Genomic DNA, 24,415 nt, shown 5'->3' with positions numbered 1-24,415 from the left:
GTAACATGTTCCAATGTTTATCACCTCTCACTTCTCACTGTTAGGAAGTTCTTCGGTATATTTAACTGAAATCCCTCCTGTGGCAGTTTAAGCTCTTATTCTATTCTTTGTGTAGATAGAGAAGAATAGTTACCATCATATATATTATAACCCTCATATACTCAAAGACATTAAGTTACCTATCAACCTCCATTTTTATAAGCTAAATAATCCAGCTTCCCAGAGTCTTTCCTCAGAGGCTCTATTCTCAAATGTATTATTAATCATGCCCACCAACTCCTCCTCTTTTCCTTCTTGCTATCCTTCCAGAACAATCTTGGCCCTCCTATTTCATATTCCAGTCCCTCCAACATTCCCACAAAGATGTAGTTATGTTAAGTGAGTCATAATTGTGGTCTTGAAATAAAACCTCCAGCTCCTCCTGTTGGCTTCCTCTGCTCTGTGCAGCCCCACTCAAGGACTACAGGTAGTCATAGATGGGTGTCGTCTTCTCCCCTTCACCACTTTCTCACAATTTTGTAGAAGTCCCAGGAATGGAAGCCTTTTACCAGACTTCATCACAGTGTCTTCACCTGAGGTAATCTATTAGCGTAAAAACCTTCTTACTGTTTCCCTCTCCCTGCTCCCCATACTCTGAGGCAGGAGAATCCTGTCCTGATTTATCAGGTCCTCCTTTAATAAAAATGCCTCATGTCCAAGAAAATTCTCATGACAGTGCCACTCAAGAGGCCAGTTGTCCATGTCTAACCACACCTGCATTTGGAATGAAACAGGAGGGTCATTGTGGGCCTTTCCCCAGGGAGGAAAGAAGGGAAAGTTCAGAGAGCATCTCTCCCCGGGAGAGTCGCTGTAGCCTTAAAGACCAGGAGGCATGAGCCGTAGAGTTTTACCTTCATTTTAGCAGTAAAAGACTGGATCTGCCCAGTTTCTAGATCTAGCCAATTTCAAGATGCTGAACAGGAAAACCATCTCCCTTCAGATTTGGGCAGCTTCCAAATCAGGCTTATTCAGCGCCTAAGTTTCAATTCCAGTTAGTGTACTGGAAAGAACACTGAATCTGTACTCAGGAGATAAGGATGTAAGCCTCAGCTTTGCCACAGACACACTTTGGGCAAATCCTTTTCTCTCCTTCAGCCTTAGTTTCTCCCTCTGTGAAACGAGGAGATTGGCCTTGATGATTTCTCAAAGTTTCCTCATGAGACTGAAATTCCATAAGGAGGACTGACTTATCCCAGGCAGTCAGGAAACTTCCCTAGCCTGGCTGTAAGCTTTGTTTCTTCCTCCTTATTTTCTACATGCCATAGACACAGAGGATGGTGCATATTAGGCTGTTCTGTGTCCTAGCATTTCCAGGCCTAACAGTGATTTTTGAGCTAGAGGCTATTCTGTGGGTAGCACAAACTTCAGCTTCAACAATGTTAGTCTCCTATAATTGCTAATGTAATTTTGGAAGAATTACAGCCAGAAACTCTTACAGTCCAAGAGAATAATGGTTGCAGTGTAAACAGAGAATGTTCACTTATGAAAATGTTAGAAGGCATTTGAGAAAAAGCTCCTTCTGTGATCTAGTTCTGCAGTGCATCCTCTTTGCTGCTCTGCAACCAGGTTTAGGCAGGTGTGTTTCGCATACTTACAGAAAGTTGGGCCCAGAGAAGAGCATGTACAAAACCCTGGACCAAGAGGATGAGTTTAGAGGAGTGAATTCCTTCTCTGGATTTCCTTATTTTAACAGAGAACTTCATAATACAAAAGCCCAGAGATGTCTGTACTTAGAAACTTACTCTGTGTAGTCTTAGATGAAAGAGTATACTTATTCCTTTTAAAGCTAAACTTCATGGAAGGGGCATTTCCCTAACCTTTCAGCTAAGCCCAAAATGTTGAAAGAACAACCAAAAGAGAGTGAGTGAAAGTGAGAGAGGGAGAGAGTTAAGAGTGGGAGGGAGAAAGGGAGAGGAAGACAGGGAAAGAGGGGGAGAGAGAGAGTGTTGTGGTAAGAGGAAAATTCCATTAAAGGGTGAAAATTAAGTGAACAACTCAATTTACTTCTTCAGGCATGTGCCTATTCACTGTGTCCAAGGAAATCCATATTAAATGGCTACTAAATCACTTTCAGCCAAAATAAATGTTTAAGGCATTCTCTTCCCAATAATGCCCTGTACACAAGGTAGCAGTGCTGGGCAATGATCCGAGTTATAATTTCTGTCTTAAAGGGATGTGACAAGAGTTACACTTGAAAATCAAATTTACTTTCTTAAAAGACAGAATATCTTGGTGATGAATGTCCAGACCCCACCAGAGAAGGGTTTTCTTGCTGACTCCAGCTCTCTGGCTGTTCTCCAACCTTGCTCAGCTCAGGCCCTCAGGAGGCCAGGCCATTCCTCAGCGTGTGTGTGTGTGTGTGTGTGTGTGTGTGTGTGTCTTTATCTGTTTTTTTATTGGTTATGAATATTCATGAGATACAAAGCTGATTGTCACCCCTCGTGCCCATGATGTGAGGGCAGATTCATACTGGCAGCATACCCATTACCACAAATTGCATTTGTACCCCGTGTCCCCCACCCAATTATCCTCAACCTCCCTCCTCCTTCCCCTTTCTCCCCACTCCACTTTGTAGCCCAAGAAATGTTCTCTCCCTCTGCAAGTCCACCACACTACTGTGGTCTTTCTTTCCTTCCTTCTTTCTCAGTTCCCACATGAGTGAGCACATGCGTATTTATCCCTCTGTGCTTTACCTCAGCTTCTTTATAACAGGGACACAAGTTTTCCATGTGGACCATGGTACCTCAAGGCACCAGAGTACCCTAGTGCTCGGAGAAGTGGCAGGCTGCAGGTGAAGCCAGTCTTTTTGGCCTGTTCTGGGGTTGATAATCCACTCTATAAGGCTCCATAAATCTTAACAGACAGAACCATTTCACTTAAAGCACTTTAATGAAAAATCATTAATTTTACTCTCTCTATTTTCTTCCCATGTCAGACCCAGAAATAAATAGGTACTTCAACTGGTTTCACAGTTGGTCCTTTTAGTCATAAGGAGTGGACTATATTGCCTGGTCCTGACCTTGGAGCCTGTTCTGTCTTTGGATTCTCCTCCCCAAGTGAGCAAGCACTTGTACAGGTCCTTGGGCCAGTCTCATCGTAAGTACACTGGGGACTTACTGACTTAACAATGGCACAGTGAAACTGCCCAACTAGAGTCTTCTTTGAAAAGCCTAAAGGCCAGCCTAGTTTTTCCATCGCAGAGAAAATGATATTGAATCCCCCCCCCCCAAAAAAAAAAAACAAAAACCTTCCCCGACTGTCTGGGAAATCAAATAGAGATAGATTTTAGACCAAGAAATAGGGTACTGATGACATTTTTTGATAGGTAGTATGCCTAGTTCCTATAAGCTGTCTCAGGACCTCATTCATACCTCATCACTGATTTGATAAAGAAGGGAAAAAAGGAGAAAAAAGAAGGGCAAGGAACGAATAAGAAAGAATGAAGGAAAGAGATGTAAATTGAATTGTACAGAAGAGGGAACAAGAAACAAAATCAACTTTTATATTTTGCTGGAGAAGCAATTTCTTTTTTTTTTTTAGTTATATGTGTCCAGGAATTTATTTATTTCTTCTAGGCTTTCCAGTTTGTTTGTGTAGAGTTATTCGTTACAGACTCTTATGATCCTTTGTGCTTCTGTGATATCAGTTGTAATATCTCCTTTTTCATTTCTGATTCTTTTCTTTACTTTTATTTTTTATTTATTAAGAATATTCATGAGTTACAAAACTAATTGTCACCCCTTGTGCCCATGATGTGAAGGCCAGATTCATACTAGGAACATACCCATTACCAGAAATTACTTTTGTGCCCCGTGTCCCCCACCCAATTATCCACCCACCCCCCTCTCCCACCCCCTTCTCCCCTCCACTCCACTTTGCAGCCCTAGGAATGTTCCCTCCCTCTGTAAGACTACCGCACTACTGTGGTCTTTCTTTCCTGCCTTCCTTTCTCTCTTAGCTCCCACATATGAGTGAACACATGCGGTATTTATCCCTCTGTGCTTTGCTTATTTCACTCAACATAAGTTTCTCCAGGTTCATCCACGTTGTTGCAAATGGGAGTACTTCATTCTTTTTTATGGCAGAGTTCTTTAGAAACTACAATACTCAAGAAGATCACATGTTATTGAGTAAAATAATGGGCTACCAATATGGAAAGAATATAATGCAAAAATAGATGGAATCTACTCTCCCTTGATTCTTCTAATTAGAGAAAAGACATCACATGACAGCAATTTTATAAAATCAGGAACTTAACTTACCCTTTTTCTTGTTTTTAACTGGACCTATTTGAAAAAGAAAATGGAAAGCTAAGTCAATGGAAATTAACAGAAAATGTTTTTTCTCTAAGACAGTCCCTAGTAAGGACCCCCAAGACACTGCAAATTTGAGGGAGCCCCACAGCCAAGGGTTAGGTTTTTAACAAGGTATCTCCTGACTATCGAACCTCCCCAGTCTGTTTTCTGACTGCTGAGGCCACAAAAGTTACAAAAATGATTCTTCCCTAGGGAGAAAAATATTTCAGCCTCAGTCTTTGGGGTCAGGGAATGGGTACTTCTCCATAGTGATGAAATGCCCAGAAACGCACAGCTCAACAACCTTAGGACGGCATTCCATGAATTCTGCAAGTCCTTAGGTTGAAGAGTCGTGCATTCAGGTGAGGATCCGATATGAAGTTTCATGTGTTGAAGCTGAAAAGAAAAAAGGGTTGTTTCCATGGGAGAAGCACAGCAGTGGCAATTTATTTTTTAGTCACTTCCTTATCATGATTTAATTTGTTAATTATTAAAACAGTGCGACCATAATACACTCATGTGGGGGCCACATGCACTCCCATTGTAATTTACCATAAGTTAATGAACACTTTAAAAGAAGTGTCAACAGTTCAAGCATTTTCTTGGGAATTACTTCTAAGGAAAACAATTCTAATCAATTGAGGGCACTCAGAAAACCCAAGGCTTTTCTAATATAGTTAGATGACAACCACTCCCCAGACACACACAGTTTAGGTCTCTTCCAGATAGTCATCTTTTCCCTCCAAGGGATTCAATTCTCTTCATTCTGTGGATGGATCTGACTTTCTTTAGAAACACGTATTTAAAATCTGTTCCAAACTCTCATGATGACACTATTGTACAACATTAAACTACTGTCACTGCACTCAGGAGCTTACAAAAAAAAAAAAAACACCAAGCATTTGTATATTATTTTATAGTTTATAAAACATACTTGCATCTATTTTTTCATTTGATTCTTGCAACAAGCCTGGAATAATCTCTACATATAAGAGCGGGCTCTATTAGAGGTCAGTAAAGCCTCTAACCTGGAGGGCTGCCAGTGTGGCCATCAGAGCTTAGACAGGTCCCTTGAAAAACCAATGTCTGTGTAGACTTCCTTGGCAAAGTAATTTCATGTGCAACAGTAGGTATTATTATGCACAGGGGAAGTTTTAGGTTTGGTTGAGCAACCTGCTGCACTTAAGGCCATGAATCTCCATTCTCTTAAGCTCCTTTTTTCTCCTTTCCTCTCCTCCCATTCCTTTGTCTTCCTTCCTTGCTACCTATCCTTTATGTTTTTTAACAGCACTGAGAGTTCTTGGGAATGTGCATGGAGGTTCCGGCAGGGAAGCACAGCTACACAGATACTACTGACTAAGAGGCAGCACCTCAACCCAAGAACGGCCTCCTCTTTGAACACAAAAGCTGTTTGAGGGAGGATTTACACAGAAATGGCACAGCCCCACCAGCCAGCTACCAGCCAGCCAGTCAGCCACCTCAGCCTGGGAGAGAGTGGTAGGATGACAGCTGTTGCAACCACCCTGCCCTCATAGTCAATGTATGCTAGCCCTGGCCAAGTTTTTGAACATTTCAATTGGTTAAGTGTTAGCGCTGTTAAGTCAGACTTCAAAGGAAGCTTTGAAGGAATCAGGCCATTGCCAGCCAACCAGTCCTTACTGAGCACACCCATGGAAGGTAGTACAGTAAATAATGAAACACAACTTTATCCTCAAAGACTTACAGTTGGATAGGAAGATACTAAAGAGGGGGAACTTCAGGAGCTATACTGGCTAGTTGAGGGGAAAAAAAATTCCTGGAGGAAGTTTGAATTAAATCCTCAAGTGAAAAGAGGGAAAGGGAAGTTTTGTATTTTTTTAAACTTCTGTTATTTTCATACCAGATATACCTACTCATTACACACACATAAATGCATGCATACATATATACATAAAAAAGAGGAGCAAAAAGAAAAATAGCTTATTAAAGTACCCACAATAACCACTATTAACATTTTTATGCATACCTAGAAATCTTGTATGCATATAAATGTATTTTTACAAAATGGGATCAAATTAAAAATATTGTATGATAAACTTTTTCTATGCCAATAACTACATTTCTACATTGTCATTTTTAATATGGATGTACCAAAATTTAACCAAATGCTAATGAGTATATCATCTCAGCAGTATAGGAGTTCCTTCTCATTCTAACATAGCTCACCATGACCAGTAAATAATTCTTATGAGCTACAACATGAACCTGTAAGCCCCGACTCTGAATTTGTCATGCCCATTGCTTTTACTTGAGACCACTGTAGTTTTCCAGCTTCTAGAGAGAAAATGCCAGGGACCTAGAGCTATACCGCACTAGAAGTGAGCATCCTAACCCAGAGCAAAAGCAGTAACCCCTGCTGAGTTCTATAACCATTTAGATATATTGATTTATTTTCTCTATATGCTTAAGAACCTTATTCGTACCTACTTAGAGCACTATCACTGTCACGTGTCTGTTTCTATGGTAATAAGCTACATTTCTATATCACTCCATTTCCCCCTATTTTCAACCATCATGCTTTCTGCAGGCAAAATGCACAAATGCATCATAGTGGGACAGATAGCTGTGTAGCATCTGGGACTGCTTTGATAAGAACAGAATTGAGATAGGACAGATTTTGATCAATGCTGGCAGGCAGTTTGCCTATGTGACATTTAGAAAAGGGAGTCTTGTAATAGAATCAGGGCCATGGAGGCCAGCAACAGGCCTAGCCAGATTCTAGTCCTGACAACCACAAAATTACCATAGGGCAAGTGACGTTTCTTCTGATTCTTCATTTGCTAAATCAGAGAACACTACATACTTTGTCAGTATTCAAGGCTTAGCGTTCTGATGAGGATCAATGATATAAAACCAGCAAGCTAGAATTCTGTATCCAGAGAAATTATTCTTCAAAAATGAATAAAAAATAAAGACTTTCTTATTTTTTTTCTTTTTCTTTTTGGCAGCTGGCCAGTATGGGGATCCAAACCCTTGACCTTGATGCAACTAACCAGCCAGCTAAAGACTTTCTAAGACAAACAAAAAACTGAGGGAATTTGTTGTCCATAAACCTGCCTTGAAATAAATGTTGACAGAAGTTCTTCAGAGAGAAGTAAAATGATATAGGTCAGAAACTCAGATGTACATAAAGAAAAGAAGTGCATTAGAGAACAAATAAATGAAGGTAAAAAAATCATTTTATTTTTTCTTAATTGATTTAACAGAGAACAGTTTGTTCAAAATAATAATAGCAAAAATATATTCCATGATTATAGCTTATGGATATGTGAAAACAAATGACAGAAATGTTAGAAGGGATAGAAGGAATAAATTGGGAATACTCTGCTATAAGGTACTTACACTACCTGTAAAGTGGTATAGTGTTTTTTTTTTTTTTTTTCTTTTTTACTGGTAAGGGGATCGCAACCCTCGACACAGTGTCATCCGTACCAGGCTCAACCAGTGAGCGCACGGCCATCCCTATATAGGATCCGAACCTGCGGCCTCAGCGCTACCAGTGCCACACTCTCCCGAGTGAGCCACGGGGCTGGCCCGGTATAGTGTTATTTTAAAGTGGACATGGATTGCTTCTAAATATATATTTAAAACTGTAGGGAAACCACTAAACTTTTTTTTTGGAAGAAATATAATTGATATGCTAAGAGAGGAGAGAAAATGGAATCATAAAATGCTTGATTAAAACCAGAGAAAAGGAAAAGGGCAGTGAATAGCAAGCAAATACAAATATGGTAGATGTTAATCCAACTATATCAATAATCACTTTAAATATGAATGCTGTAAATACACTAGTTAAAAGACAAAGAGTGTCAGAGTGGATAAAAAAAATGACCCAACTATATTTTGTCTATAAGAAACCCACTTTAAATATAAAGACACAGGTAGATTAAAGTAAAGGGATGGAGAAAGGTAAATTGTAATAATACTGATCAAAAGAAAGCTGGAGAGCTATATTGATTTCAGACAAAATAGACATCAGAGCAAGGAAAATGATCAGGAATAAAGAGAGGCATTACACGATCATAAAGGGGTCAATAATCCAGGAAGACATAAAAATCCTTAATGTATATGCCTCTGACAACAGAGCATCAAAATACATAAGCAAAAACTGATAGAAGAAATAGATGAATCCACTACTATAACTGAAGACTTCAATATGCCGTCAGTAATTGCCAGATCCAGCAGGCAGAAAATCAGTGAGGATATAGTTAAGATAGATAGTACCATCACACTACCTGACTTCAAATTTTACTATAAAGCTTTAGCAGGCAAAACAGCATGGTACTTGCATAAAAAAAAGACACTCAGACCTATGGAACAGAAGAGAGAACCCAGAAATCAATGCACTCATTTACAGCCAACTGATCTTTGACAAAGGCATCAAGAACACACATCAGAGAAAAGACTGCCTCTTCAATAAATGGTGCTGGGAAAACTGGACATACATACGTAGAAGAATGAAACTAGAGCCTTACTTCACACCATATACCAAAATCAACTCAAAATGGATTAAAGACTTAAATGTAAGACCTGAAACTATACAAACCCTAAAAGAAAACATAGGGGAAACACTTCAGGAAGCAGAACTGGGGAAAGACTTTATGAATAAGACCCCAAAAGCACAGGCAACAACAACAACAAATAAATAAATGGGATTATATCAAACTCAAAAGCTTTTGCACAGCAAAAGAAACAATTAACAGAGTGAAAAGACAACCTACTGAATGGGAGAAAGTACTTACAAACTATGCATCTGACAAGGGATTAATATCCAGAATATACAAGGAATTCAAACAACATAACAGTAAAAATAAAAAAGTAACCCGATTAAAAAATGGGCAAAGGAGCTGAATAGGCATTTCTCAAAGGAAGGTATACAAATGGCCAACAGACACATGAAAAAAATGCTGATCATCACTAATCATCAGGAAAATGCAAATCAAAACCACGCTGAGATATCATCTCACCCCAGTTAGACTGGCCGTTATCAAAAAGACAGAATAACAAATGCTGGCGAGGATGTGGAGAAAGGGGAACACTGCTATACTGTTGGTGGGACTGTAAATTGGTGCAGCCATTATGGAAAACAGTATGGAGTTTCCTCAAACAACTACAGGTAGAACTGCCACATGATCCAGCAATCCCACTGCTGAGTATATACTCAAAGGAATGTAAATCACCATGTTGAAGGGATACCTACATTCACATGTTTACAGCAGCTCTATTTGCAACAGCCAAGAGTTGGAACCAACCTAAATATCCATGGATGGATGACTGGAAAAGGAAAATGTGGTATATATACACAATGGAATACTACTCTGCCATAAAAGAGAATGAAATTCTGCCATCACAGCAACATGAATGAACTTAGAGACAATTATGGTAAGTGAAATAAGCCAGGCACAGAAAGAGAAATATGACATGTCCTCACTCATAAGTGGCAGCTAATAAATAAATAAATAAATAAATAAATAAATAAATAAATAAATAAATAAATTAATTAATAAATTAATAAATAAATTAATAAATAGTAGGAAGAAAGAAAGGTAAAACAATCACAATAATTCATCGAACTTTCAAAAGGAGAGAACAGAACTGAGGCTACCAGAGATGGGAAAGGGAGAGGGGGAGAGAGGTTAGTGATAAATTGGTAAAAGGCCACAAAAAATGATTGCATTGTGTAATGTTGAATATACTAATTATCCTGACTTGAGCATCACATGTTGCACCCAGGTATTGATATTAAATGCTGTACCCCACAGATATGTACAATCAATTATGTTTTAATAAAAAAATAGCACCATCACTCAACTAGATCTAATTGACATTTATAGTATACTTACTCCAACAATAGCAGGATATACATTCTTCTCAAGTTCACATGAAACACTGACCAAGACAGACCACATTCTGTGCCATTAAAACACACCTTAAGAAATTTAAAATGGATGTCATCCAAAGTATGCTCTCACATCACAATAGAATTAAACTAGAAATCAATAACAGAAAGACAGCTGGAAAATCCCAAACTATGTAGAGATTAAACACCACACTTATAAATAATACATGGGTCAAAGAAAAAGTCTTGAGGGAAATTTAAAAATATTTTGAACTAAATGATAATTAAAATAAAACCTATTGAAATTTGCAGGATGCAGTAAAACCAGTGCTGAGAGGGAAATTTACAGCATTGCACATGTATATTAGAATAGGAGAAATATCTAAAATCAATATTTAAGTCCCCACCTGGAGAAACTAGAAAAACAACAAATTAAATCCAAAGTAAGCAGAAGAAAATAAATAATAAAAATCAGAGCAGAAATAAATAAAATTGAAAATAGGAAAGCAACAGACAAAATCAATGAAACCAAGTGCTGGTTCTTTAAAAAGATCAATAAAATCGATAAATTCCTACCCAGGCTAACCAAGAAAAAGAAGACACAAATTACTAATACCAGAAATGAAAGAGAAGCCATTACTACTGATCCCATGGACATAAAAGGAAAAGACAATAACAAATATTATGAACAACCTTGTGCCCACGAATTTGATAACTTAAATGAAATGACTTAATTCCTTGAAAGACACAATCTACCAAAACTAACACAAGGAGAAATAGGTAACCTGAATAGGCCTATATCTATTAAAGAAATTGAACTAACAATTAATAACCTTCCAAACAGAAACCATCAGGCCCAGATGGTTTCACTGGCGAATTTTACTAAACGTTTAAGAGAGAAATTATAGCAGTTCTCTATAATCTGTTCTAGAAAATAGAAGCAGAGGGAACAATTCCTACCTCATTCTATGAGGCCAGCATTACATAATGCCCAAACCAGACAAAGATATTACAAGAAAAGAAAACTACAGACAGATATCTCTCTTGAACATAGATGCAAAAATTCTCAATAAAATATTAGCCAATGAAATCCAACAATTTACTGAAAGAATTAAACACCACAAGCAAGTAGAATTTATTCCTGGTATGTAAGGCTGGTTCAACATTCAAAAATAAAGTAATTTAACCCATCACACACCAACATGCTAAAGAAGAAAAATCATATATCAATTGATTCAGGAAAAGCCTTTGACAAAATCAGACATTGCTTTGTGACAAAAACTCTCAGCAAATTAGGAATCAAGAGGCACTTTCTCAATTTGATAAAGAACATCTACAAACACCTACAGCTAACATCATACTTAATGATGAGAAACTAGATGCTTTTCCCCTAAGATTGGGAACACAGCAAAGATGTCTCCTCTCACCACTCCTATTCAACATCACACTGGAAGTCCTAGCTAACCCAATAAGGCAAGAAAAGGAAATAAAAGGTATAGAGATTTGGAAGAAAGATAAAACTGTCTTTGTTCACTGATGACATGGTCGTCTATATAGAAAATTCCAAAGAATTGACAAAAATCTCCTGGAGCTAATAGTAATTATAATAAGGTTGCAGGATACAAGCCTAATTCGTAAAAGTCAATTGATTTCCTACATATCAGCAACGAACAATCAGAATTTGAAATTAAAAAACACAAACTTATTTTCATTAGCACCAAAAAAAGAGAGAGAAATTTTTTGGTATAAATCTAACAAAATATAAATATCTATCTGGGGAAAACTACAAAACTCTGATGAAAAAAATAATGATCTAAATAAATGGAAGGATATTTCATGTTCATTGATAGGAAGGCCCAATATTGTTAAGATGCTACTTCTTCCTAACTTGGTCTATAGATTCAATGAAATCACAATCAAATTCCAGCAAGTTACTTTGTGGATATCTACAAACTGATTCTAAATTTTATATGGGAAGACAAAAGACCCAGAATAGCCAACAAGATATTGAACACCAAGAACAAAGTTAGAGAACTGACACTACTTGATTCAAGACTTTATAAGTTACAGTAATCATACACAGATTAATGGGACAGAATAGAGAGCCCAGAAATAGACCTACACGTATATAGTTAACAGATCTTTGACAAAGGAGCAAAGGCAATCCAATGGAGAAAGGATCTCTTTTTCAATAAATGGTACTGGAATAACCAGAAATCTGTATGCAAAAAAACCCCCGAATCTAGACACAGACCTTACACCTTTCACAAAAATTAACTCAAAATGGATCATAGAACCAAATGCAAAACGCAGAACTATAAAAATCTTAGAAGATAACGCAGGAGAAATCTAGGTGATTTTGGGTTTGGTAATGAGTTTTTAGACAGAGCACCAAAAGCCCAATCCATAAAGTGAAAAAAATTGATGTTTGACTTCATTAAAATTAAAAACTTCTGCTCCGAGAAAGGCACTGTTAAATGAATCAAAAGACAAGCCACACACTGGGAGAAAATATTTGCAAAACACATCTGACAAAGGACTTTTATCCAAAAAATATAAAGAACACTTAAAACTCAACAATAAGAAGACTGCTAACTCAATAAAAACAGATAACTCAATAAGAGATAACTCAAGAAATTGGCAAAGATCTGAACAGAAAACCTAACGATCAGGAAAAAATAATCCAATTAAGAAATGGGCAAAAGATCTGAATGGACAACTCATCAAAGAAAATATACAGATAGCAAATAAGCATATGAAATGATGCTTAACACCATTTGTTATGAGGGAATTGCAACTTAAAACAATGAAATAGCACTGCACACCTCTTAGAATGGCCAAAATCCCAAACACTGACACCACCAAATGCTGGAGAGGATATGGAGCTACAGGAACTACCATTCATTGCTGGTGAGAACGCAAAATGGTACAGCCATTTTGGAAGACAGTTTGGCAGTTTTTCACAAAGCTAAACATAGTCTTCCTATGCGAACCAGAAACTGTGCTCCTAGTATTTACCCAAACTTGTTGAAAACTTAAGTCTACACAAAAACCTGCATAAATATGTCTATAGCAGCTTTACTCACAATTGCCAAAAATTGGAAGCACCTAAGATGTCATTTAATAGGTGAATGGATAAACAAACTGGTATATGTATATGATGGAATATTATTCAGTAATAAAAAGTAATGAGCTATTAAGCCACAAAAAGACACAGAGAAAACTTAAATGCATATTGCTTAGTTAAAAAAAACCCAAAGACCAAAAAACAAAAAAAAAACAGTCTAAAAAGGTACTTACTGTATAATTCCAACCGTATTACATCCTGGAAAAGACAAAACTACAGAGACAGCAAAAAGATTAGTGGTTCCCAAGAGAGGAAGAATATAGGAACTCTCTGTTTCTGCTCAATTTTCCTGTAACTGAAACTTCTCTGAAAATAGTCCATAACTATAAAAATAAATTTATAAAAAGTCACTAGTTTCAAAGCAGCACCATACTGCATTTAATTCAACACGATCTCTAAGCCATGGATGTATATTCACTACACCCCTTTCCACATCCCTCTTGCCTCAGTACCTTTCTTTATGCCACTCCCTCTGTCTACAGTACCATTCTCTAATCTCACTTTCTCTCAATGCCTACTCATCCTTTAAGACTTATCTGAGACATCAGTTCCTCTGTGTTTCATAATACACTGTTACACTTATCAAATTGTAATTTATTGATTATGTGATTGTCTACTAACTAGATTGTTAACTCTGTGAGGGCAAGAGCTATGCATTGTTCATCACTGTATCTCCAGCTCCTAAAGCATTTCTTTTATAGAGTGTGTTCAATAAAATGTTTGTTGAATGAACAAATGACTGACTGAAGGAAGTGCCTGGGATGTGAACCAAGATTCTTCTGACTCCAAGCTCACTGTACCTTCCACTAAAACATAGTCATGCTAAGAATATCAATAACAATAGTCTCAAAAACTCTATCAATTTATAAAGTTGTTATAACCTAAGTAAGTGAAAGCGATGTGCATAGAGTAGGTGCTCAATAAATGATAATTTAATTTTATTTGTTCTCTGGTTATACAGGTAGTAGGCTCCCAGCCTTCATGCCTTCCTCCCTTTATATAGAGAGCAACACCAGAGAACTGGATAGGGCCGACATTCCTTCTGTACCAGTTAGTAAAGAAATAAAGAGAAAAGTAAAGGCAATAGCTGGCAGATGGGGAGGTATAGGACTGGAAATTTTTATTAAAAAAAGAAAAACAACCTTCAACATAGTCTGTATCTTCAAATCTTGGCATCTTAAGAGTTTATTTCATGTTCTATCTCAAACCATTAGAATTGTAAACAGAGATGAATAAATACGTGTGGCAAGCTCAATACATTTGAAGATGGAAACCATTAGCTTCAAAGAAGAGTGAGAATTTTGAATGAGAACCACATGGAATGCCCATGTTCAGAACCCAGATTACAGTTCCAACATCTGCTCTAAGCATGACAAAAAGGCAAGGAAAGGTAGGGATGTGCAAGTTGATTCCCCCCCAACCCCATCCCATCCCAGTCTTAAGTATTTCTGATGTGAGAGGTTTGCATTCTTTGTCCAAGGATTTCCTCTCTAGCCCTTGAAGCGGAGGCCCATTCTTGGGGCTTCAGGCTCCACAAACACGACTTTAGTTATGATCAGCTGTGAAACTTTTCTGGCTCAGTTCTGGCTTGGTTTGAAAAAGACTCAAAAATATTACTGTGGTTAAGGCAATACTAAAACAGTCCCACCAACTGCTGACATTTCAGAAGTTTAATGGTCCCTCAAAGTTCTTTATGTTACCAAAAATGTTCCCATAGCAACGAGCATGTGTTCTTGCTAAGAAAGTATTCTGCAACAATGAGTGAGTCTTTGGTCACTTTAGTGGTTAGAATGAAAAAAGCCAGGGCTAAGAGCAATAATCTCTGAAGAAGATCAGAAAGATGAATGAAAGTCGTATGGTTTAGTTTAGTGTTTTTCACATGTTCTAAAGAGCACCAGGGTCCTGTGTGATATTAACAGATATTCTTGGAAAAAGTGTTCCTTGGTAAAAAAGAGTTTGGGAATCACAGGATAAAGGAAAAATAAATTTCTTCATTGAAGATTTCTCAGATCTTTTAATACACTAATAGAAAATTTGACTCTTCAGAAAGGGGGTATGAAATGCAGCATTGCCCAAACTTATTTGGCCACAGAACCTTTTTCAAGAAATACCTACCTCTTGTTGAATTAATGCTTTGGGTTATACTGTTTGGGAAATACTGGGGTTGTGGGAAGAGCATAAGCTTTGTTATCCTTTCAGAATTGGGTTTGAATTCTAGTTGTAACATTCAATAGCTGTATGATCGTGGGCAAGTCACTTCATCTCCCTGAATCAGTTTCTCCATTTATGAAAACTGGGACAATAATATCTACCTCAAAGAGGACACCAAGAGGATTAAATGAGATAATGTACAGTACTTAAAACAATGCTTAGCACATATAGGCACTCAATAAATTGCAGTTATAATTGTCACATTCATTTTTCATCACCATCATTATCAAGTACACACCTACCTGACAGGGTTGCCAAAACAGCTTCAAAATAGGTCTTGCTCGAGGACTCACATGGCCATATTTCTAACTGCTTTGGGAACTGAGTGCAGGGAGAAGAGAACTGAACTTGCTCTGTGACTTATTTGCTGTCTGACCTTGGGAAAATCACTTCACCTGTCTGCATTTCTCTGTTCTCCTGCCAAATATAGGTATGAACTAGATGACCTTTTCCTCCAAAATTTTTATGAATCTCAGCTCTAAAATGCTATATAAGAGAGTTATAAATTTATTGTTGAAGAAATGTGTAGTACAGGTTAAATTCAATTATAGAGGATGGTCCTGTATAACAAAGCTATTTTTATGTTCCAGCAGATGGCTGGCAGAAACAGTGCTTTGACAATCTGGTTACAATGAACTCTGTATAGTGAATAATTCTGTATAACAATTGCTTTCTCTGGTCCTTGATCCCATAATCGTCACTCTCTAACGTTGCTCTAATCAAGTAAAGAATTTGATCACGTGTTGTTTTTATTGTTGACACAGAGAAGGGAGCTGAGCTAAGCTAATTCATAGAATTTCTAGCTGAGACATTTATGTCCAGTTCCATTATTTTACAGTTGAGTAAACAGGACAAGAGAGGTTAAGTAACTTGTCAGGGGTCACACAACTAGTAAATGGCAGAGCTTTGAATGGGTGTTTGGACTAAATGATTCATGATCTGCAAATTTAAGAGATTTCACTGTAAACTCTTTCACCCAGACCATATATAAAACTGTTATATAAAACCAGAAACAGCTATTACAAAAATTCCACTGTTTATGCTTCCCAACCTAACAAAATATGCATTTATCACTATCCTTTTTCCCTGCCTTCAAGCCCTCTTCATAGGATGGCCCCTCTAATTCCATGGTGCACGGCGACACAACTTAAAGGATAATAACTTTTGCTGGAGAATTTCAGTTAGAGGTCTTTTTAAAATCTAAATGAATTACAGCCATTGATCCCTTTAGATACATGCACAGTTCCTTACACAAAGGCCTCTGATTAGTCATGTATTTTTTTTTCATTATGAAACCATGTGGTCTTCTTTTAAAAAATAGGTTAACAGAGATAGAGATCTTAGCACTATGAATATCAAAGGTTAGTCTTATGAGTACATTTTGTTCTAGGACTTCAACTCTTACAGAGAGTGATACTCTAAATCATAGCCCACATCTCCAGCTTCCACCATGATATTACCACTTGAACGCACTCCTGTTACCTTGAACTCACATGCACTAGATTAAACTCATCTTCTAAGTTAGTGGTTCTCAAATCTGGCTATAAATTGGAATCACATGGGGAGCTTCCAAAACTCTCTAGGCACTTGACAAATACAAGTTCCTCTTTTTGCAAAATTTCATAACCATATGAACTTCATCTATCCAAAACCCATGCAAACAGAAAGCTCATATAACCAAGCTGTTTTATCTAATATGAATTGCTGTTCAGCATGAGGATCCCAAGGCACAAGATTCTGAAATGATCTTGAAGGATTTAACTGCCTGAAGAAAGTTTTTTTTTCCCAGTTAATTTTTTCAGTTATATTAATCTTGTAAATTTTGTTTGAACACAAGATGTGCTAGTACTGTATTTATAGCACAGGGAATAGACAATGTAAGACCTGGATGCCTTGGTGATATCTATTTATAATATCTTTTCAATCGATTCTCTTGGGTTTTCTAGGTATAGAATCATACCTGTAAATAATGATAGTTCATATAATTTCCCAACGGGTGTAACTCTTATTTCAGTTTTCTGCCCCATTGCATTGGCAAGAACTTCAAGAATAATATTGAACATCAGCAGTTATAACAAGCATTTTTGTCTTATTCCTGACTTTGGTAGGAATGCCTCTAATATACTTACCATTAAGCACTATGCTATTTACTAGGCCAAGGTATTCTTTCTCACATTAAAAAATGCCCTTTTATTCCCAGTTTACTAAGAATTATCAGAAAAGTGTGTTAAATCTTTATCAAATGCCTTTGTGGAATCTGAGATGATCATATGATTTATATCCTTTGAGTTGATGATATAATGTGATATTAAGAGGTTTCCTATTATTGAACCATCTTTGCATTCCTAAGACAAACCCTACTTGGTTTATGATTATTATACTTTAATATATTGCAGGGTTTGATTTGCTAGTGGTTTATTTATGATTTTTTATGTGAGATATCTTTAGTTTCCTTTTTGGAAAATTTAATTTTCCTGTTTGGAAGTTTTTTTTTTTTTTTTAAATCAAGGTTATACCAATTTCATAAAATAAAATGGGAAGCATTCTTTCTCTTTCTATGCTTTGCAACAGTTTATAAAACATGGCAACTGTTTGTTCCATAAAATATTCATTTGGGCCTAACTCCTTTTTTTCTAGTATGTCATTGAGTGGTTTTCTCCCTGGTAGAAAAAGTGTCCAATGCCTTCATTTAACAATAATACTGCCATTCCTAGTTTGTAGCACTGTCTTGAGGAACAACTGAAGCATGACCTCAGTTTTTTTTAATCATTCACCTAGCCTCACTAATTTTTTAAAAAGCCCATAATCTTTTCTTACCTCTTTTCCATGTGCTTTCATTTCAAGCACCAATGTCATAGCCTCCAGAGGCATTAGAAGTGGAAACAATAAAATATAAGGGTGTGGAAGGATGGTATAGAATGCATGGGCTCGAGGAGATGAAAAACAATCTGGGAGGTCTGCTTTGGAAAGGCCTTATGGTGGGGATGAAGCTTAAGGAGCTCTTTGGAGGTGAGCTGGTTTGCTGGTGAAGGTAACTAATGTGGGAGTTGGGAAAAAATATAATTTTCAGTATTTATCACCATCAATTAATATTTACAGAATTACTGGCATGTCTTCATTTTTAATACACAGCTGTAACTGAAACAGACCTTTTATGGGAATGTAGTGATTAAATTTACAAATTGCAGGTACTGAGCTCTGATGGTAAGTGCCTTATTACATTTCTCTTGTGATGCTGTTTGTGGAAAGGTCTTTGCCTTCCATCTTTAGCTCTTTGGACCATTTTGTTTTCTTACAGTGCTCACTTTCTGCAGAGATAAAAACAGAAGTGAAGAGCACACTAGAACACATGGGCTGTGACTGAAAGGCCTTGTTATAGGGTCTAAGAGAGTGCAGGATGTCATGCATCTCGGTCATTCCAAATGATGTGAGACGTCAGTGTTAGGAACTGCCCTACACCTACTTTTCTGAAGGAACAGGAATAGCCTGGAAAGCCCGTCCTCCTGGGCAAGTTTGGATTGGCTTCAAACTGCATCCTTCTCATTGGTATACTCTTTTCTTCTACCCTTTCCTTCTCTAGCAATGTTCCCACTTGCCTAATTTACTGGGAACATCTGTGTCAGTAACTTTCCTTGGGCTCTTCAGTTTATTTCCTCTAAGCTCCAGGGCTGTTATAAAAAGGCCTGTTGAAATCTAGGCTGTGACTCAGTGGGGTCTGCTACAGAGACTAGATTAAGCATCTGGAAAATCCCAAGTTTCACCATTTATACACACAACTGGATGGAAGTGTCTGTGCTCTGTGAGGACTCTGTTCCATCTGGTCTAGTAGTTGCCCCTTCTGGAATTGTGGAGTGAGGTTAACAAAAAACAGCAACAAACTAGACTTGCCTTTTTATAGAAATTTATTAAAAAGTTGAACATATTATTTAAGAAAACTATTTTTAAACAAAGCCCTTCCCCCCATATTATCCCAAAAGTCTACTGCTGGCTCTTCCCATTCCAAGGAATGAGATCATGCTTTATGGGAGACATCTGCTTCTGAGGATATTACTGCCCTGAGCACAGAACATGACTTCTTTAGAGGGAACAGTGGACTGAAGAGATTCAACAGGACACTTACATATCTGACAGTAAAAAGAAAAAGAGCCAGTTGAGATTCTCCTCAAGTCTCTAGCTTTCAGGATAGACCTGGTGATTTCACTCTTGTATGACTTTCTTTTGCTTTAATATCATGAGCTATGTATGAAAACTTCCAAAAAACTGTAACTCATAGCAACACCACCTGTATTTGTAAATAGAGAAGCTGTCTTCTCTCAAGGGGTTGGCTGGATTACATTCTGGGAAGAGAGCAGGTGTTTGGAACCTTGGCGTAGCTACTGAAATACACACCCACACAGAGTAAGCTCTGCTTCAAGGAAGCATTGGTTCAAACAGTGCTGCAGATGTATACGATATCATTTTTCAGTTCTGAAAAGCGAATTCAGAAAATTAGCAGGGATTTGGCTTTCCAAGAAGATGATTTCCAGAGCAGTTTTATAGAATTTTTGACATATGTTGTTTATAACCTTAATTTCCAAAATGAGCAAGTCTAATAAATCTCTTACCTACTAACCAAGCTCTGGTCTAGTTGCATCTGTTCCCATTTTATTTGATATTGTAAAGAAGTATCAATAGACAGCTAAATATTTTGGTGTTATTCATAGTCTTCTGCTCCTATTGACTAAGACTTTTCAAAGAAAACCCTTAAACTCACTAGCATTTTAAAAGGCAATAATTGGTGGTTTAATTTACCAGGCTTTGCTTCTGAGGACTCATGGTACAGCTGGAATCACAGAAGTGGAAGGGAATGTTACAAGATCATGTGGCTAGGTCTCCTTTGACCTAGGAGGGGTAGGAATTTGGAGCACTAGTGAAAGCTGGTTTGCAACTACTTACTGTAACCTGTTTCAACCCTGAATTCCACTCAGGGTCAAAAAATTCTTCCTTGTATATATGGTAATAGGTGTTTCAGGCAAAGTGGGTCCCATACCTGGCTGTGTTTAAATAATTATCTGGAGAGAATTTTTAAAATAGAGATTTCTGGGCCTCATCTCAGATCTACTAAATGAACTCTGAGTGTAGAGCCAGGAAGTCTGTATTTACAAAGTAAATCCTAGGTGATTCTTATGAATTTGAGAACAGTGGCATTAGGGTTGCTGCATTAGGGTCATCTAGCAGGGTGCTGATGGTATACAGATATGACGAGAACAAAAATAATTATAGAGAAGAGCAGATGAGTAACAACAGTGCCACTTCCATTTGTACAGCATTTTACAAAGTGAATTTGCAATTATTATATTGTTTAATCCTCACATTATTTAATCCTCTCACTGCATGAATCCATTTTATAGAAAGGGAAACTGAAGCTCAAGGAAGAAAAGATCACTTGTCTAGGATCCCTCAGCCAAAGGCAGAACCAGGATTCAAACTTAGGTTATCTGATGCCCAATCTCTTATTTTTGTCATTTGTTACACCTTATTCATAATAGTCTTGGAGATCAATAAGCATTAGATTCAAAGGAGAGAAAAATGATAGTTCAGTAAGAAAATCATGCAAAGGATGATATCACATCAACATTACATTTGGTGCCTTTAATAGACAAAATCAATTCTTGTACAAAAATGCTAACAAGAATGAGTGATTTATTTATTTATTTATTTTTTTTTAATTTTATTTTGTCGATATACATTGTAGCTGATTAATGCTCCCCATCACCAAAACCTCCCTCCCTTCTCCCTCCCCCCCTCCCCCCCAACCATGTCCTTTCTGTTTGTTTGTTGTATCAACTTCAAATAATTGTGGTTGTTATATCTTCTTCGCCCCCCCCCCCCCGTTTGTGTGTGTATGTGTGTATGTGTGTGTGTGAATTTATATATTAATTTTTAGCTCCCACCAATAAGTGAGAACATGTGGTATTTCTCTTTCTGTGCCTGACTTGTTTCACTTAATATAATTCTCTCGAGGTCCATCCATGTTGTTGCAAATGGCAGTATTTCATTCGTTTTTATAGCTGAGTAGTATTCCATTGTGTAGATGTACCACATTTTCCGTATCCACTCATCTGATGATGGGCATTTGGGCTGGTTCCAACTCTTGGCTATTGTAAAGAGTGCTGCGATGAACATTGGGGAACAGGTATACCTTCGACTTGATGATTTCCATTCCTCTGGGTATATTCCCAACAGTGGGATGGCTGGGTCGTATGGTAGATCTATTTGCAATTGTTTAAGGAACCTCCATACCATTTTCCATAGAGGCTGCACCATTTTGCAGTCCCACCAACAATGTATGAGAGTTCCTTTTTCTCCGCAGCCTCGCCAGCATTTATCGTTCATAGTCTTTTGGATTTTAGCCATCCTAACTGGGGTTAGATGGTATCTCAATGTGGTTTTGATTTGCATTTCCCGGATGCTGAGTGATGTTGAGCATTTTTTCATATGTCTGTTGGCCATTTGGATATCTTCCTTAGAGAAATGCCTACTTAGCTCTTTTGCCCATTTTTTAATTGGGTTGCTTGTTTTCTTCTTGTAAAGTTGTTTGAGTTCCTTATATATTCTGGATATTAATCCTTTGTCAGATGTATATTTTGCAAATATTTTCTCCCACTCTGTTGGTTGTCTTTTAACTCTTTTAATTGTTTCTTTTGCTGTGCAGAAGCTTTTTAGTTTGATATAATCCCATTTGTTTATTTTTCCTTTGGTTGCCCGTGCTTTTGGGGTCGTATTCATGAAGTCTGTGCCCAGTCCTATTTCCTGAAGTGTTTCCCCTATGTTTTCTTTAAGAAGTTTTATTGTCTCAGGGTGTATATTTAAATCCTTAATCCATTTTGAGTTGACTTTAGTATATGGTGAGAGGTATGGATCTAGTTTCATTCTCCTGCATAACGATATCCAGTTATCCCAGCACCACTTGCTGAAGAGGCAGTCCCTTCCCCAGTGAATAGGCTTGGTGCCTTTGTCAAAGATCAGATGGCAGTAAGTGTGAGGGTTGATTTCTGGATTCTCTATTCTATTCCATTGATCAGTGTGTCTGTTTTTATGCCAGTACCATACTGTTTTGGTTATTATAGCTTTGTAGTATAGCTTAAAGTCAGGTAGTGTTATGCCTCCAGCTTTATTTTTTTTGCTGAGCATTGCTTTGGCTATTCGTGGTCTTTTATTGTTCCATATAAATGTCTGAATAGTTTTTTCCATTTCTGAGAAAAATGTCTTTGGAATTTTGATGGGCATTGCATTGAATTTGTATATCACTTTGGGTAGTATGGACATTTTCACTATGTTGATTCTTCCAATCCAAGAGCATGGGATATCTTTCCATCTTCTTGTATCCTCTCTAATTTCTCTCAGCAGTGGTTTGTAGTTCTCATTATAGAGATTTTTCACCTCCTTGGTTAACTCAATTCCTAAGTATTTTATTTTTTTGGTGGCTATTGTAAATGGGCAGGCTTTCTTGATTTCTCCTTCTGCATGTTCACTATTGGAGAAAAGAAATGCTACTGATTTTTGTGTGTTGATTTTGTATCCTGCTACTGTGCTGAAATCATTTATCAATTCCAACAGTTTTTTTGTAGAGGTTTTAGGCTGTTCGATATATAGGATCATGTCATCTGCAAACAGGGACAGTTTGACTTCATCTTTTCCAATCTGGATGCCCTTTATTTCCTTCTCTTCTCTGATTGCTCTGGCTAGTACTTCCAACACTATGTTGAATAGGAGTGGTGAGAGTGGGCATCCTTGTCTAGTGCCTGTTCTTAAAGGAAAAGCTTTCAGCTTTTCCCCATTCAGGATGATATTGGCAGTGGGTTTGGCATATATGGCTTTAATTATGTTGAGATACTTTCCCTCTATACCTAACTTATAGAGGGTCTTTGTCATGAATGAGTGCTGAACTTTATCAAATGCTTTTTCAGCATCTATAGAGATGATCATATGGTCCTTGTGTTTGAGTTTATTAATATGGTGTATCACATTTATTGATTTGCGTATGTTGAACCAACCTTGCATCCCTGGGATGAATCCCACTTGATCGTGATGAATAATTTTTCGTATGTGTTGCTGTATTCTGTTTGCTAGTATTTTAGTGAGGATTTTTGCATCTATATTCATCAAGGATATCGGCCTGTAGTTTTCTTTTTTGGTTATATCTTTACCTGGTTTTGGTATCAGGATGATGTTTGCTTCATAGAATGAGTTTGGGAGATTTGCGTCCGTTTCAATCTTTTGGAATAGTTTGTAAAGAATCGGTGTCAATTCCTCTTTGAATGTTTGGTAAAATTCTGCTGTGAATCCATCTGGTCCTGGGCTTTTCTTTGTTGGGAGCCTTCTGATAACAGCTTCAATCTCCTTTATTGTTATTGGTCTGTTCAAATTTTCTACGTCTTCACGGTTCAGTTTTGGGAGCTTGTGTATGTCCAGAAATTTATCCATTTCCTCCAGATTTTCAAATTTGTTGGCGTATAGTTGTTTATAGTAGTCTTGAATGATTCCTTGTATTTCAGATGAATCAGTTGTAATATCGCCTTTTTCATTTCTAATTTTTGTTATTTGAGTCTTCTCTCTTCTTTTTTTTGTTAGCCATGCTAATGGTTTGTCAATTTTATTTATCTTTTCAAAAAACCAACTTTTTGATTCGTTGATCTTTTGAATTGTTTTTTGGTTTTCAATTTCATTCAGTTCTGCTCTGATCTTAATGATTTCTTTCCGTCTGCTAACTTTAGGATTGGATTGTTCTTGTTTTTCTAGTTCTTTAAGGTGAAGTGTTAGGTTGTTCACTTGCCATCTTTCCATTCTTCTGAAGTGAGCATTTAATGCAATAAATTTTCCCCT

The 24,415-nt window shown here is 37.3% G+C and overlaps 1 protein-coding gene across 7 annotated transcripts in view; it reads right to left on the bottom strand.

Annotated features, from left to right (window-relative positions):
• Positions 1–24,415, bottom strand: part of EDA (ectodysplasin A) — a 410,625-nt gene that overhangs the window by 8,075 nt on the left and 378,135 nt on the right. For 5 of the 7 annotated variants that reach the window (XM_063083941.1, XM_063083942.1, XM_063083947.1 and 2 more), the window contains exon 3: positions 4,302–4,325. The exons of the other annotated variants lie outside the window; for them this stretch is intronic. In XM_063083941.1, the coding sequence (XP_062940011.1) occupies positions 4,302–4,325 (24 nt within the window). The remainder of the gene's footprint in view (positions 1–4,301; positions 4,326–24,415) is intronic. 7 annotated transcript variants of the gene reach the window in all.

This window comes from Cynocephalus volans, chromosome X, assembly GCF_027409185.1.
Source record: "Cynocephalus volans isolate mCynVol1 chromosome X, mCynVol1.pri, whole genome shotgun sequence".
Lineage (NCBI taxonomy): Eukaryota > Metazoa > Chordata > Mammalia > Dermoptera > Cynocephalidae > Cynocephalus > Cynocephalus volans.
Note: the sequence above shows the minus strand (reverse complement) of the source record. Positions and strands in the feature narration are given on the sequence as shown.